The following is a 17,242-nucleotide window of genomic DNA, read 5'->3' as shown; positions in this document are numbered from 1 at the left end:
CACACACACACCAGCCCCGCCCTACGCTCCCTCCTCCGGCCCAGCTGCCCCTGGGCTCCTTCACTCCAGCTGGCACTGCTGGAGCTGCTGCCTCCTGGGAGCGAGGCTGAGCCCCAGCCAACTCGACTCATGAAGGGCGCAGGGCGAGGGCGCCCCTGGGGCCTGCCCCAAAGCCCCGAGCCCCGAGTGAAGCCCCCCTCCCCACAGCGCCCCCTACCTGATGTGGAAGTTCTGCACATTGACGTTCCGGTACGGAGCCGTCTTCCTCTGGCACCACAGCAGCAGCCCCTCCTTGGCTGAGGTCTCTGCAAGAAACCAGGTAGCATGGCTCAGACCCCCCTGGCCCAGGTGCATGGAGGGGCTGAGAAGCAGGAGATGGGGTGGGGGTGGAGTGGCCCCTGGCAAGAAGGGCCTGCAGTGCAAGGGAGAGCCTTACCCACAGCCCCCCATTGGTGGGTGTGTGGGGGCAGCAGGGATGTCTTAGATTCATGGAGTGCCAGCCCAGAAGGGACTCAGACTCATAGACTTTAAGGTCAAAAGGGACCACTATGATCTTCTAGTCTGACCTCCTGCACAACGCAGGCCACAGAATCTCACCCACCCACCCACTCCTGTAACAAACCCCTAACCTATGTCTGAGCTACTGAAGTCCTCAACTTGTGGTTTAAAGACTTGAAGGTGCAGAGAATCCTCCAGCAAGTGACCCGTGCCCCACGCTGCAGAGGAAGGTGAAAAACCCCCAGGGCCTCTGCCAATCTGCCCTGAAGGAAAATTCCTTCCCGACCCCAAATATGGCGATCAGCTAAACCCTGAGCATGTGGGCACGACTCACCAGCCAGACACCCAGGAAAGAATTCTCTGTAGTAACTCAGATCCCACCCTATCTAGTGTCCCATCACAGGCCATTGGGCATATTTTACTGCTAATAGTCAAAGATCAATTAATTGCCAAAATTAGGCTATCCCATCATACCATTCCTACCATAAACTTATCAAGCTTAGTCTTGAAGCCAGATATGTCTTTTGCCCCCCCCCCCCCCCACTGCTCCCCTTGGAAGGCTGTTCCAGAACTTCACTCCTCTGATGGTTAGAAACCTTTGTCTAATTTCAAGTCTGATGGCCAGTTTATAGCCATTTGTTCTTGTGTCCACATTGGTACTGAGCTTAAATAATTCCTCTCCCTCCCTGGTATTTATCCCTCTGATATATTTATAGAGAGCAATCATATCTCCCCTCAGCCTTCTTTTGGTTAGGCTAAACAAGCCAAGCTCTTTGAGTCTCCTTTCATAAGACAGGTTTTCCATTCCTCGGATCATCCTAGTAGCCCTTCTCTGTACCTGTTCCAGTTTGAATTCATCCTTCTGAAACATGGGAGACCAGAACTGCACACAATATTAGATCACCCAGTCTGCCCTGCTGCACAGCCCAGGCCAGAGAACCTCACCCAGCTACTACTGCATTGCACCCGTCACTTCTGTTTGGCTAAAGCATTTCAGGCCTCAGGAGACTGACCTTTTGTGAGCCCCAGGCCAAAAACAGCAGTGACCGAGGGGCCACCAATGCCCAAGCCCCCTATGAGACAGATGGATTTGGCAAGGCAGGCCCAGATGATCCCCGCAGGTGACCCATGCCCTGTGCTGCAGGGGAAGGCGATAGGTCCCTGCCAATCAGACTGAGGTGAAATTATTCCTGACCCCAAATCTGGCCATCAGTGACCCTGAGCATGGGAGCAAGACACACCAGCCAGGCAGCTAAGCCAGAGTCTCTGGACCATCTCAGAGCACTGGCCATCCCTACATGTGTCCCATCTTCAGCTGTGGCTGATCTCTGATGTGTCAGAGAAAGAAGGAAAAAACACCCAGACATAGCTGGCCAATTGTGAACTGGAGAAAAAATTCCTTCCTGACCCCTGCCCTGACCAGCTGCAGCCCTGAAGCATGAGATTAGATTATAGTCAATACTGGGGTGTAAGGGTGAGTATGTGTATGGCTATATACAGGGATGTGTAATGTATAGGAGGTGTATGGGGTGTGCAGCTAAAAGGCATTTGTATGGGGGTGTATAATGTACAGGGATCGGTATAGGGGTATACAGTGTATAGGAGTGTGTATAGGGGCTGTCCGGGGTACATAGCGCATAGGGGTATGTACATAGGATATGTATGGAGTATATAATGTACACGGGTGTATGGGGGGGTGTAGTACAGTGTATAGGAAATATATGGAGTGTGTAGGGTCCATGTATAGGGGTTTATATGGGGTGCATGACTGTGTGGGGAGCTGCTGCAGGGCTCCCCACCCCAGCTCACCTCTGCTCCACCCCCTCCCTGAGCACGCAGTCACTGCTCCACTTCTCCCGCCTCCCAGGCTTGCGGTGCCAATCAGCTGTTTGGCGCCACAAGCCTGGGAGGGGAGGAGAATTAGAGCGGGGGTGGCGTGCTCGGGGAGGAGGTGGAGCAGAGGTGAGCTGGGGTGGGGAGCTGCTGCACGGCTCCCCGGGGGGGGGGAGCTGCCACGGGGGGGGCGCCTTAGGGCAGAGGGAGGGGGGAGCTGCCGCGGGGGGAGCACCTCAGGGCAGAGGGGGGAGTGGGGAGCTGCCACAGGGCGGGGGGGGGGGGGGCGCAAGGTGGAAGTTTCGCCTAGGGCGCGAAACTTCCTTGCACTGGCCCTGGGTGTACAGTATATAGGGGTATATGTAGTGTCCGGGAGATATAGGGAGTATGTAGTGTATAGGGGTTATATAGGGTGTATGTGGACAGGGTGCAGTGTAGATGGGTGTCTGGAGTATATGCTACAGGAGTACGTATCGGGGAGGGGGGTGTAAAGGGGCAGAGCCCAGCCCCGCACTCACCTTCCACTGAGATGTCCTGGATGGCGAAGCGCAGGATAATTGTCCAGATCATCCCCAGAGTCATCTTCAGATTCCCGTCCACAATTTCTAAAGGAGGGGAGAGGGGGAGTCAGAGCGGGGTGGGGCAAGTGACAGAAAGAGACGGGTGTCCAGGGGGCAGGGCGAGAGATGGGATGTGTCATGAATATAGGGGGAAGGATATGCCAGCCCATTCAGTAGCATAAAATCCCTCCTTGGCAGCTATACTGGATTGCCTTGCCTGTAAAGGGTTAAGCAATTCAAATAACCTAGTTGGCACCTGACCAGAAGGACCAATGAGGAAAGAAGATACTTTCAAATCTGGGGGGGAAGGATTTGTTTTGTTGTTCTGTGTGCTGTTCCCTCTCCGGATGGAGAGAGAGAAGCCAAGCAGGTACAACATCTCCTGAAAAATATACCTGGAATAATCCATCTAAAACCACAGAAACTGAGAGCAAGGCAAGGAAATGCATTAGGTTATCTCTTGTTTTGGCTTGTGAATTTCCCTATGCTACAGAGGTAGTTTCATTCCTGTTTTTGTAACTGTGAAGCTGAGCCCAGAGGGGAATCCTCTGCATTTTAAATCTTTTTATTACCCTGTAAAGTTACCTTCCATCCAGATTAAAAGAATCACACCTGCAAACTTTTTTCTTTATAATAAAAGTTCTTCTTTTAAGAACCTGATTGATTTCAGTGTCCTAAAGACAAAGGGTCTGGTTGAGCTCACGTTGCTAAGGCAAACTGGTTGGTATTTTATTCTTAAGCCTCCCCAGGAAAGGGGGCGAAGGGGTTTGGAGGGATATTTTTGGGGGGATAGGGATTCCAAGTGCCCCTTTCCTGAATTTTTGTGTAAATCATTTGGTGGTGGCAGCAATATACCGTCCAAGGACAAGGAAAGAAATTTGTGTCTTGAAGAAGTTTTAACCTAAGCTGGCAGAATATAAGCTTAGAGAGTCTTTCATGTGGGTCCCCACATCTGTACCCCAGAGTTCAGAGTGTGGGGGGGTACCCTGACAGGGTGCATAGAGATAGAGAGATGGGGATGGACGGGCAGGCAGAGGAGAGCATATGGGGTGGACAGACAGAAGTAAACCCAGCCCCAGCCCCCCAGTGTCTGTGCTGCTTGGGGGCCTGCACATCCCCATCCCAGGCACCACTGACAGGCAGCCTGCCCCTCCCTCGAGATAGAGCAGCCCATGGGATTATGAGGGAACATGGCTCAATCCCAACCCAGCCCCCCCGGCCCCGCATGGAGGGTGGTGCCAGTGCCTGTGGCCACCGTACCCTCCCAGACATGCACAGCGCCCGCCTACCAGTGCCAGAGCGATGGGGCTGGCATCGACATGGTAATGGGGCATGCAGGAGGAGACTGCGCCAGTGCTGTGGACCCTCATCACCCTAGTCAGGACTGCTGCCCCCCCGACACCACTCACCCTCAGCCCCGATGGAGACCAGCTTGACCCCCTTGCTGGAAATGAAGTCCAGGGCCTTGTTGACATTGGCGATCTTGTGGAAACGCATCTTGCCCTTGTCCGGCTTTGGCAACCGCTCACCTGAGGGGTGGGAGGAGAGTCACCAATTGGGGGAGGCACAGAGCTCCCCACACACCCATGCACCTCCCCGCTCGCCGGGGGGCAGAGTCAGTGATGGGGTGAGGGGGTCCCCTTGATTGAGAGGGAGTCAGCAGTGGGGGTGGGGAAGCAGAGATTCCCCCCCCTGCACCCCCACATACCCTCCTCACACACACTCACATCTGGGGGCAGAGTCGGTGACAGACCCGCCCCCAGCTCAGCCATGCAAACCAGGCACACCCCACATCGCCAGACCACAACACACCCCATCACACAGACACCCAAGCACTGTGACACAGACAACCCCACATTGCATAATCCCTTCGGGTCCAAAGCCCCCCACTCCCCCACTGCATCTGGGCTACACCCCGGTGACTGCACCCTCTGGGTCCCCCCAAGTCCCCCTCGTCTTCCCACGGATTCTCTCTCACACTCCCACATGGCTTCTTGCCCCTTGTGGCCACTGAACCCTCCCCGGCAGCTCCCCATGGATTCTTGCCCCTCCCCTCATCACCCCCACATGGCCTTCCGTGGATCTGTCCTCCCCGGCTCCCCCACCTTACCCGAGATCACCTCCAGCAGCAGCATAAGTTTCAGCCCATTGCGGAAATCCTCCTCAATGTTCTCGATCTGGGTGCCTGCCTTGCGCAGGTGGGAGTTGCACCAGGCCGTGAATGTCTGCAGGAGAAGATGGGGGGGGGGTTAGAGAGACCCCCCACAGCCCCTCCCCCCAGGGAACAGGACAGCGGAACGAGCAGGAGGGGCTGGGCTATTCCCACGCCAGCACCAGGGTTGGTGTTGGTAGGGACAGGCTGCCCGCACCTCACATAGCCCTCCATTTAGGGTGACCAGAGGTCTCGACATTTAGTTGTTTGTCCCACGTCCCGACCGATGTTTGGTATTGATATTGTCCCGATATTTGCACTCCGTTTCCCTCCCCCATGTGTCCCGATATTTTGTTCCTCTCATCTAGTCACCCTACCCCCATTGCTCGCCCTCCCTGGGGCTTCTTCCCCATAGCTCCCCCATCCTCACCCCACAACACCCACCTCCCCCCAGGACCACGTCCTGCTCAGCTCCCTGCATCAGCAGGATCGAGGCTCTGTTCGCTGGAGGGGACCCAGCCCAGCTGGGTTCCCAGGGCACTGTGCCAGGCCCTTGGCACAAGGAGCTGATTCCCACCAGAGCCGGGGCCCCCACGAGCCTTACAGCACAAGCCAGGCACAGGCTTGACCCCCACATCACTGACCTCTGACCCTAACCCCCTCTGGGATGGGCAAGCCCTGCCCCTAACATCAACATCACCAAGCTCTACCCTTAAGCCCACCGCCAACCCTGGCATTACACGGTCCTCTGACCCTAACCCCGGTGAGCCCCACCCCAACACTGGTATTGGCCTGCCCTGCCCCTAACCCTGCTCCCCACCCCAGTCCTGGGGAGCCCCACACCTAACCCGAGGGCTGGCCAGCCCCACCCCAACTCCCCCTATTGCTGAGCCTTCACCCTCTTCTTTTAACCTACCCTCCCAAACCACAGGGACCCTGAAATTGCAACACTCCCAGCTCCCCCTTAACGCACTGCTGACCCCGGGACTCCCTGAGTTCTGCTAATAACACACACGCTGCTGGCCCCCACCGCACCCCTCCTGGCTGGCTGCAGAGAGAGAGAGAGAGAGAGAGAGTGTGTGTGTGTGTGTGTGTGTGCGCGCGTGTGTGTGCGTGCATGTCCCTGCCCACAACGCCTCCCCATATTTAGCCCCAGCCTGGGAGCCTGGTTGTCCGGGAGTGGGTGCGTGACTCAGGCCTACAGCAATGCATCGACTCTGCAGATCTAGATGGCACACAACACAGTGCCTGGTGGGGGGCAGAGTGTACCTGGGCATCCCAGCGGGGTGAGCTCATGATTGGCAGGCCGCAGCCAAAGGGCCCCGGCTGGCTGCCACCCCCACCCCTGAGAAGGGACACTGGGAATCCTGGCTCACAGACCTCCCTCCCCTCCTCAGTGCAGAGTGCTCCTGCTCCCTTTGCCCGCCCAGCCCAGGGTGGGGTTGGGTGGACAGGACACCCCCCACCCCCACCCTGCAAACAGGATGCAGCCTCATTCCTAACATGACTAAGATGGAACGTGGCAGGGGGAGGGAACAGCTGTTCTAGTCCCCCACCTCCAGCCACCCTGAACAGAACAGTTGCTGGGATTCAGCGTCTGGGATTTCCTGGGCAGGGGGATGGGCTAGATGGGATCTGGGTGGCTCTAACCATAGTCCCACTAGCCCTACACCCCCTCCCACTGCACAGCAGAGTATCCCAGAATGCATTGCTGCCCCCCCACTCCATGTGTCCCTCCCACCTCTGGGCACACTAACACTGTTGGGGTCACACCTTCCAGCTTCCCTGGTCCCTTAGGGTGAGCGCGCTCCTTTGGGTTTAAATGGGAGTGGAGATTCCCAGGACTCCGGGAGCTGGGGATTGATGGGGAAGACCAAACAGCAGGACAGCTGCAATGAAACTACAGGGGTTGGCAGCACCGGGCCTGGGGGTCTGCAGAGCCCCACTGTAAAGCACCTGGCGCACATGCAGGTGACTGCATGCGTGCTTGCATACTTCTCTGGGGGGAGGGAGGGAGTGGTATGGGCTGGGCGTTAGAGCAGGTCTATAGCCGAGGATATTTCTCTTGTGTAGGTCTGACTCCATTCGGGGGCACTGTCACTCTCTTTTTACATCCCGGCCCCAATTCTCTCCCTCAGGGGGCTGTGGGGCCCTCTCACACACACACACAGATCTTATGCAATACAGCAGAGGCGATGACACACTGCCACACACTCACACCTTGTAGCTTTAAGTCCCTGTTGGAGAGCTGTGGATGCCCCACGCTGAGGGTCTGCAAGACACAACCAGGTTGGAAGGAGGTTGGGTGGGTGAGGGGAGGGGGGTCAGGATGCCCCCTGACTGGCTGGATTATCTAGGGTCATCCTAATAGTCCCTTGGAATCACCCCCCACCTTGCACCCTATTCCTTGCCCATCCCCCATGAAAACCCTACTCTGCACTGATGCCGCAGAGGACGCCCTGGCCCCGTGCTCCCCACCCCATCCCGGCAGCACAACACAACAGCTGAGCAAGAACTATTCCCAGGGGAAAGAAAGGGAAATCCTGAAAATTCCCAGCCAGGAAGAGCACAATCGAAAAGCCTAGCCCACACCCACACCCACCACAATCTCCTTAGGATCTCTTTGGGACCTCGCTGAAGCATAAAGAAGGTTTAAAAGATGTTGTAAGCTCAGGGAGACTCTATGGCTGATGGGAGAATTTAAAGGGTCGTGGCAACCTAAGGAGATGGACTGAGGGGGGAAGAGTTTCTAGCCGGACTGATTCAAGATCTGTGGGACTTTGGTATCTTTACAGTTATCTGAATGCTGCTAATTGGAACTGACCAACAACATATGGGAGAAGAGCGCTCATTATTAAAATCATTGCTAGATGACAGTAGCTTCTAGGGGCCTGTCATGTTGGTCGCTGCAGAAACCCACAGCGAGGGACAGTCCCTACCCCAGACAGCTCACAGTCTGAACAGACAATGAGTGGGAGGGGAAAGAGACACCAAGAAAGGCCAGGACTTGCCCAAGTTCTGCGGCAGAGCTCGGAATAGGACCTAGGAGCACCCCCGGCTCTAGCCCACTAGACCTCCTCCCCTCCCAGAGCTGGGGACAAAACCCTGCAGTTCTGACTCCCAGCCCAGCATGCTACCTGCAAGCCCCTGTGCCCTGTCGCAAGCTGAGCTCCCTGCCCAGACAGACCCAGCTCTGGAGACGCAGGCTGGATGATTTATAAATAGATTCTCCCTGCGTTGTTGCAACATTTTCTCCAGCTCAGCCACAGGGTTATTTTTAGGGGGCCCTAGAATTTCATAGCATCATCCGAATGCCAAGCTGCCACCTCCCGCGCCTGAGCAGGCCCCCAAGGTGTCACCAGGGATGTGCACCCCCCCTTGAGCTCTGCCAGAGGGCTCAGTGGATGACGCAGAGATGTGGAGCAGGCGCCTTTTCAGCATCCAGCCCCAAGGCCTGAGTGACAATGAAATCTTAAGGGAGGCAGCATGGTCTAATGGCTTATGCATTGCACCTGGCATCAGGACACCTGGCTTCCATTCCCAGCTCGGCTACTGGTCTTGAACAAGCCCTTTCCCCTCTCGGTGGCTCCATTTAGTAGATTTCAAGGCCAGAAGGGACCATTAGATCATGTAGTCTGCCCTCCTGTATATCACAGGCCAGAGAATGTCACTCAGGCACCCCTGCATTGAGCACTGTGAGACTTGTATTTGACTAAAGCATCTTCCAGAAAGGCAGCCGGCCTGGAGCTTAGGGTGACCAGATGTCCCGATTTTATAGGGACAGTCCCGATTTTTGGATCTTTTTCTTATATAGGCTCCTATTACCCCCCCCCCCCACCCAGTCCCGATTTTTCACACTTGCTGTCTGATCTCCCTACTGGAGCTGGAGAATCCACCCTGCCCTGGGGGGTTTGTTCCACTGGGTAGTCACCCTCCCTGTGAAAAATGGGCCTTATTTCTCATTTGAGGTTGTCTGGCTTTTACTCCAAGCCTAGTACGCTCACATCTTGAATACTGCGTGCAGATGGGGTCACTCCATCTCAAAAAAGATATGTTGGAATTGGAAAAGGTTCAGAAAAGGGCAACAAAAATGATGAGGGGTATGGAACAGCTTCTGTATGAGGAGAGATTAATAAGATTGGGACTTTTCAGCTCGGAAAAGAGACGACTAAGAGGGGATAGGATAGAGGTCTACAAAATCATGACTGGTGTGGAGAAAGTGAATAAGGAAGTGTTATTTACTCCTCCTCATAACACAAGAACTAGGGTCACAAAATGAAATTAATAGGCAGCAGGTTTAAAACAAAGGAAAGGACGTATTTCTTCACACAATGCACAGGCAACCTGTGGAACTCTGCCAGAGGATGTTGTGAAGGCCAAGACTATAATAGGGTTCAAAAAAGAAGTTCATGAAGGATAGGTCCATCAGTGGCTATTAGCCAGGATGGACAGGGATGATGTCCCTAGCATCTGTTTGCCAGAAGCTGGGAATGGGCGGCAGGGGATGGATCACTTGATGAGTACCTGTTCTGTTCATTCCCTCTGAAGCACCTGGCACTGGCCACGGTCGGCAGACAGGATACTGGGCTAGAAGGACCATTGGTCTGACCCAGTATGGCCGGTCTTATGTTCTTATGGTTCTTGTTCTGCCTGTTTCTGCTAGATTAAAGAGCCCTCTAGTACCCAGGGCTTTCTCCCCGCGAAGGTCCTTGTACACCGTGATCAATCACCTCTAAATCTCCTTTTGGAGACGCTAAACAGATGGAGCTCTTTCCCGTTCTCACAATCAGGCATTTTCTCCAGTCCTTGAATCATTTGTTGTGGCTCTTTTCGGCACCCTCTCCAATTTCTCAACATCCAGTCTAAAGTGTGGATCCCAGCGCTATACACAGTCCCAGTACCAGCCCATCAGTGCCATGTCCTGAGGGAAAATCACCTCCCAGCTACTCCCGTTTATTCATCCATGGGCTGCATTCGCCCTTTTTGGGCAGTCACACTGGGAGCTCATGCTGAGTTGCTGGTCCATTCTGACCCCCTAGGTCTTTTTCAGTCACTGCTTCCCAGGACACTGTCCCTCATTCTGCGGGGGCTGACCTGCCCTCCTTGCCCCCGGGAGTATAACTTTGCATTTGGCTGTATTAAAACACGGGGTTTGAATGGGCCCACTCTACCAAGCGATCAAGGAATGGCCCGACCTGATCACACCACCATCTTTGTGTCATGTGCACACTTCACCAGCAGTAACTTTATATTTACTTCCTGGTCTCTGATTAAAATGTTAATCAGCACCTGGCCTAGAACCGATCCCTGCAGGACCCCACTAGACACACAGCCCTGCCTCTACGGCTGGAGCTAAATGACTCTCCATTCACAGAGGCCAGCAGCAGACTCATAAGCCCCTGTACAAGGCCCAGCCCTACCAGGGGACTGTGCCAGGTGGGTTTCCTAGACACAAGCTCTCAGTGTAAGGGCTAATGTGATCCCAGGATGTGCAGACCGTGGGTGGGCAGTGCAGGGAGGGGATGGGGCCTCTGTACACAATGTGGCAGAGCCCACAGCCCCACTGTGAAAGCCTGGGGAGGGGCAGAGAGGAGCCACAGGAAAGGCCCACAGGCTGGGATCCTGCCATCTGGCCAGACACTAAAGCAGCCCTGCAATTCAGAGGGGGCTGCATCCCAAGCTAGAGCTGCGAACACGAGGACATTTCAGACCTGAGGAGGCTCATGAATCTCACAGACAAAAGCTGAGCAGAACCAGGAGCCAACGCTGGACAAACCCACCCTGGGAAGAAGGGGAAAATGTTTAGCAGGGATTCCCTAGTGGGGCAGCTCCCCCTGGAATGGGCGCTGAACAAACCCTAACTAGGATCAGCCTCTGGCGTACAAAGCACTGCACAGACAAGAGACACAGCCTGCCCCCAAGAGCTCAGACAAACGGGGGGAGGACAAACAGCAGCATCAAGAGGGGAGTAACAGCAGCATCAAGAGTAACTTGCCCAAGGTCAAAGGCAAAGGTGGGAATAGAACCCAGGAGTCCTGAGTCCCAGCCCCACCTCCTTCTCCAACCACTAGGTCCCACGCCCCTCCCAGAGCTAGGGATAGAACCCAGAAGTCCTGGCTCAGAGCCCCTGTGCTCTAACCCCTAGACACCATTCCCCTCCCAGAGGTGGGATTAGAAGCCATGCATCCTGGCTCACACTCCAGCATCCTAGCCGGGGCTATATCAGCATAGCGAGGTAAGTCGGAGATGTGAACAAAATACCCTGACTGCTGTAGCTCCCAGAGCAGACACAGCTGTGCAGACGAAGGGCATGTGTAGACATAACCCTTCCTTCAGGGAGGGGTTCCTACTCCTTTTGTCGGTGTAAGTTGTGTCTACACTACGGGGCCATGCCGGAAAAGTCCAACAGCCACTGGTCTATGCTGCCTGGCAGGAGGCTGGCCTGGTGTGTCTCTGGGGAAGCTGCTTTTGCTCCCAGCCCCTACCCCACCACTCCCCCAGCCACGCGCCGGCACTCTGGCTCCCTGCTCACCCAGCAGGCATCTACCTGGGCAGCGGGAGCTGCGGCACAGCCGGATTTCCACTGGCACTGGGAAGCTCTGTCCTGTGCCTGGCAGCGGGCTGGGATCCCCTGGGGCTAATCCTTTGTTATGGCAGGAGTATTTGTGGCTCATTCCCCGCTATTTACAAGGGCTTAAGGGATTTGGCTCCAGCTAACACAATAGTCTGAGGGGCTGCCCTCCCTGTGGGTGCTGGTAAATACGCTGGGAGCTGACGCAGCATGGGGGTGGGGGGCTTCCCCACTCCCAGCTTGGCCTGTGCTCATCCACCCACATCTACACACACTGCACCGCATTTATTCATCTGGCCATCCAGCACCCGCCTCCAGCCATCCAGCCTTCCCCGGGCACCCCTCTCTCCAGGCAGCCTTTCTTCCCTTCTCCCCATTCCAGTCGTCTCTCTGTCCATCCATCCCCACACATCCCTTCCCCCATCTTCCCTTCCATTGCGGGGGTCAGGGAGAGCTTTGTGCTCCCGGCATGTCTCCAGTTCCCCACCCTGCCCATCTCTTGGCCAAGGCTGCTCCCCCTGAGATTCACCCAGGCTCTCTGCCCTCTCCAGCTTTCACCCCCTCCACTAGTCTCGTTCCCCTGATGCTCAGCCGCACAGACCTCCCCCCGTCCTGCCGGTTGCTCAAGGAAGTGTATGGCTGCATCTCCGCCTCCTCCAGTTGTGGACCTCCAAGCAGCGAGCACTTGAGCATCCTCAGGGCAGATCCCTCCCTGCTCCTTCCCCAATTCTGGCTGTACCCCCCAACTCAGAGATCCCCCTTCCATCTCCCAGCTGAGACCTTGCATCCAGTCCTGGGGCTGCGCTGTGAAAGACCAGGGAGGAGGGTGCACAGAACGACCTGCCTGCTGGGAACTTGCCTGCTGGCCAGAGACTGAAGCAGCCCCCATGATTCAGCATGACGGGGGATGGGGGGATGGGGCTGGACCTTGATCCAGGGCTAGAGGCACCAACATGGGAGATTTCTGATCCGTGGGGACTCGAGAATCTCACAGACAAAGGCCTAGCAGGGCCAGTGGCTGGGAGCAGATGCTGGACAAATCCAGTCTGGAACGAAGGCAGATGTTTAGCAAGGAGGGGGATTCCCCACTGGGTAGCTTCCCCTTGGATGGGGGGAGGAGATTCTCCAGTCCTTGGGGGCTTTAAATCCAGGCCAGAGGGCTCTAGGCGATGGTCCTGCCACCAGATCTGGGCTGGGGCAGGAATCGGCTCGAGGGAAGGTGCTGCAGGGGGTCAGACTGTGTGAGTCTAAGGGCCCTTAGCATAGACAGGAGCTCCTGTGCTGGAACAGCAGCACATTCCCAGCCCTGCTGCAGTGTGGTCAGGGCCGGCTCCAGGCACCAGCTTCTCAAGCAGGTGCTTGGGGCGGCCGCTCTGGAGAGGGGCGGCAGGTCCAGGTATTCAGCGGCAATTCGGCGGACGGTCCCTCACTCCGCCTGGGAGTGAAGGACCTCCCGCCGAATTGCCGCCGCAGATCGCGATCGCGGCTTTTTTTAGATCGCGATCGCGGCTTTTTTTTTTTTTTTTTTTTTTTGGTTTTGGCTGCTTGGGGCGGCCAAAACCCTGGAGCCGGCCCTGAGTGTGGTCCCTCCCCACATGCCCCAGCCCCAGCCCCTCATGCAGCCATTTCCACAGCTTACACTGGCCTTGTACAGGGCGGAGGGAGCGCACGAGAACAGGGCATTCTGGGTAGAGTTGGCCTGTGGGCTGGCTGTGTGGGGCTCTGCAGAACATTCAGGGTAGAGCAGGCCTGCGGGCTGGCGGTGGGGCACCTGCGACAGGGATACCAGGAAACCCTTCTCCCAGAAGGATTGCAAGGTGCTCTGCAAACACCTGTCTGTAGATAGCACTAGTCCCATCCTACAGACAGGGAAATCGAGGCAGAGAGACCGGTGCAATGTCACACAGCAAATGTGGAAAGAGAACCCAGTAGTCCTGAATTCCAGCCCCCCCATCCCCACTCTAACCATTAGATCCCACATCCCCTCCCAGATCTGAGAACAGAGCCTAGGAGTCCTGGCTCCCAATCCAGTGCCCTAATCACTGGACCCCACTCCCCTCAGCCCCTGGCACTCACCCTCCCCCCTGTCCCACAAGCACACACACACACAATCCTCTTGAAGCCACCTGCTCTGCCCATGGAAGCACGTGTGCCCCTCCCCGTCTCTGTAGTTGATTCACGGTCTCTTCCAGCCCTCTTTAAATAGCCTCTCCCACAGGAGCCCAACAGCAAGGCTCACCCAGGCTGTGGGGCTGCTGTAGCCCCCACCCCACCCTGCCCCCCTCTCCTAGGCCATAGCCTAATTAAGAGGTGTCCTCTTCCAAAATACCCACATGAGCTCACCCCACCCGGGAAGCAGCGGGGGGCAGACAGAGGGTGGGGGGGCAGTTTATTATAGAAACCACCTTACAAGGACAGGGCGTCTGGAATAGCAGCAGCCACCTGATCCCCCTTCCCAATCCCCCAAAACACTCGCATCAGCAGGAACAGCTTCCCAAGCACATGAAACTATCCCTGCTCCACTAACAAGGGGGTGAGGGACTCAAAACAGACAATCCTCTGCTCTGATCAAATGCCTATTCTTTGTACTGGGGTAGTGCTGAGGATCCCCCGTTGTGCTAAGCACGGTACAAACACAGAACAGAATGACAGTCCCTGCCCCAAACAGCAGACAACTTAATCAGACACTCTGGGGAAAAAATCAAGACATGCAGATTCCTCCAACAGGCGGCTTGGGGGATGGGGATCCCTGAGGGGGTGTTAGGTTCTCAGACGGAACAATCGGGCAGGTCACCTGTCTGTGTCATGTTGGCACCCTCCCAAGCACTGACACACTGGGGTGTGCACACACACACAAACACAGCACTGACACATCAGAGTACGCACACACAGACACCCAGAGCACTGATCTGCATAACACTGGTACACCAGGGTACACACCCAGAGCACTGGTACACACACACACACACACACACACACACACACGTACACGCATACCCAAAGCACTGACACACTGGGTTCCACACACACATACGCACACACACAACCTGTGCACTGGGCCCTTCCCTGACAACTTAACACAAGAGTCTAACAAAGAGCCGGTGCAAACTCGCACAGGCGTAGCCCACTAGGGTCAGCTCAGGGCCCGTCTACCCCAGTATCCCGTCACCCCAATACCCAGCACTAGCTGCTCAGAGGAAGGGGCAAGAGCCCTGCAGTGGTAGGATAACCTGCCCCCAGAGAAAACACCTTCTTGACCCCAATTGCTAGAGTTCAGGGTGTAGCAGTGAGTTCCACAGGCTGACAGGACCGTGTGTCAATGAGACAACAGGTGAGCAGGGACAGGCAAACATCTGTATGGGGAGGGTGGGGAGCGGTGGCCCAAGCGCTCCAGTGTGAGCGAGTGGTACTTGTGGGACTCAGGGCAGCATTGTGCAGGCTGGATAAGGGCTGGCAATACCCAGCCTGCAGCTTGACCTAGACAGCAGCACCATTCGGTGGGGACTTGTGCCAACAGAAAGGGCTGAATTCTGATCTCCAGAGTCACCCCCTGACTGCAACGAGGCCAAGGCCGGATTCTGATCTCAGCTTCCCCAGGACCAATCCAGAGTCAACCAGAGATCCCCAGAGTTGCCCTGGTGTAGGGAGGATCAGGACCTGCCCTGACCCTACATCCTGACCTTTACATTGGAGGCAACTACTTCAAGGAGGGTGGCATTATCTGTGATGTGCCCCTAGCCGGACAGTGCTCCTTGCCAGGAGGGGCAGCCTGGCTGTCCCCTGGCCACAGGGGCTCTAATAGCCTTTCCTCACCTGATGTAGCTGTGCCACCGCCCTGGATATAGGGTGCCAGGTTAGAGCCTGGTGTTATTGCCCCAAGGGGTACAGGCGGAGAGGATCCTGGGGGGCTGGGGATCAAGATTAGGGCTGGTAGGAGGAAGGAACATCCCACCTTGCACCATCCCCACCTGCTCAAAGCTCCCTGCAGCAGTGGCAGACCAGGGGAGAAAGACTCCAATGGTTTGGGCAGAACCAAATGGAGGGGACACGTGGCACCCGCGCCCGACGGAGAACAGCAATGTGCACGCCTGCTACATTGCAGCCCCCTGGGCATGCCTCAGCCGAGAGTTCTGTGGTGCTGGGACCAGGGGCTTTGGGTTAGCAGTTTGGGTTGTGCTCTGGCTCTAGGGGTTCCTGGGCCCTATCCACCTGGGCATAAGAACATGGACTTTGACAGAGGTTCCTGGGGCAAGGGGCACAGAAGTCGCTGGGCCTGCTCCTGCTCCCACTCACGCCAGTGGTACTGCATCAATTGCAAGGGAGACAGCCTGGATGTGTTGCGGGCTGAGATCAGGATCAGGCCCACTGCTCTCTGGGGGTGTCTCACTTTGATAGTGTGTGTGTGAGAGAGAGAATGGGGGGAGCTGGTGTGTGTGTGTGTGTGTGTGTGTGTGAGTTTGTTGTGGGTCACTGTATGCGGGAGGGTAGTTGTGTGTAGGAGTGGGGTTGTTGTAGGTTAGTATATGTAGGGGGTTGTGTGTGTGTGAGAGTGGGGTTGTTATGGATCAGTGTATGCAGGGGAGTTGTGTGTGTATGATAATGGAGTTGTCGTGGGTCAGTGTACAGGGGGTTGTTGTGGGTCAGTGTATGTAGGGGGGTTGTGTGTGCATGAGAGTGGGGTTATTGTGGGTCAGTGTATGCAGGGGGGTTGTGGTGTGGGGGTGAGAGTGGGGTTGTGGGTCAGTGTATGCAGGAGGGTTGTTGTGGGTCAGTATGTGGGGGGGTTATGTGTGGGAGTGGGGTTTTGTGGATGGTCAGTGTTTGCAGGGAGGTTGTGTGTGTGTGTGAGAGTGGGGTTGTTGTGGGTGAGTGTATGCAGGGGGGTTGTTGTGTGTGGGAATGGGGTTGTTGTGTGTCAGTGTTTGCAGGGAGGTTGTGTGTGGGAGTGGGGTTTTTGTGGGTGGTCAGTGTTTGCAGGGGGGTTGTTGTGGGTCAGTGTTTGCAGAGGGTTGTTGTGGGTGTATGAGTGGGGTTGTTGTTGGTCAGTGTATGCAGGGGGGTTGTTGTGTGTGTGTGAGTGGGGTTGTTGTGTGTGTGTGAGTGGGGTTGTTGTGGGTCAGTGTTTGCAGGGGGGTTGTGTGTATGTGAGAGTGGGGTCGCTGTGGGTCAGTGTATGCAGGGGTTGTTGCAAGGGAGAGTTTGGATGTGTGGTATGTGTGCGTGAACCAATCGCCCGAGGTTCTCACAGCCACTGCACACACATCTCGGCCCAAGCGGGCGAGCATGCCACATACACCTGGAGGAGCCTGGTGCACAGCCTGCCCCGAGCCCAGATTGCCCAGATCGCAGCGAGGCAGGTGGGTATATTTAGCCCAGCAGGGCTCTTGCATCCCCAACATTCCTGACATAGTTTGGATGCCACAGACTCTGTTCCAGGACACATGCAGCAGCCTCCTCAAACTCCCCACTGCTGGCGTCACCCATCTGGGGCTGGGGGCTGGGAAGGGGCATCAAGCCGTATCAGTTACCCTTGCACAGCAGCTGCCTGCTCCAAAGATCACCTCCCCACACCCGCCACTTTGGGGCTTGGCTCCTGACAATCCTACATGGCACGGAGCCCGGCTCTCC

General features: G+C 56.1%; 1 protein-coding gene across 4 annotated transcripts in view; it reads right to left on the bottom strand.

The window, feature by feature from the left end:
- The window catches only part of ACTN3 (actinin alpha 3), a 32,823-nt gene that overhangs the window by 12,822 nt on the left and 2,759 nt on the right, over positions 1-17,242 (bottom strand). For 3 of the 4 annotated variants that reach the window (XM_065408437.1, XM_065408435.1, XM_065408436.1), the window contains 4 exons: positions 5,002-5,116; positions 4,301-4,420; positions 2,850-2,936; positions 218-305 (listed from right to left, as the gene is read on the bottom strand). The exons of the other annotated variant lie outside the window; for it this stretch is intronic. In XM_065408437.1, coding sequence (XP_065264509.1) covers positions 218-305; positions 2,850-2,936; positions 4,301-4,420; positions 5,002-5,116 — 410 coding nt within the window. The remainder of the gene's footprint in view (positions 1-217; positions 306-2,849; positions 2,937-4,300; positions 4,421-5,001; positions 5,117-17,242) is intronic. 4 annotated transcript variants of the gene reach the window in all.

Source organism: Emys orbicularis, chromosome 7 (genome assembly GCF_028017835.1).
Source record: "Emys orbicularis isolate rEmyOrb1 chromosome 7, rEmyOrb1.hap1, whole genome shotgun sequence".
NCBI classification, from domain to species: Eukaryota; Metazoa; Chordata; order Testudines; family Emydidae; genus Emys; species Emys orbicularis.
Note: the sequence above shows the minus strand (reverse complement) of the source record. Positions and strands in the feature narration are given on the sequence as shown.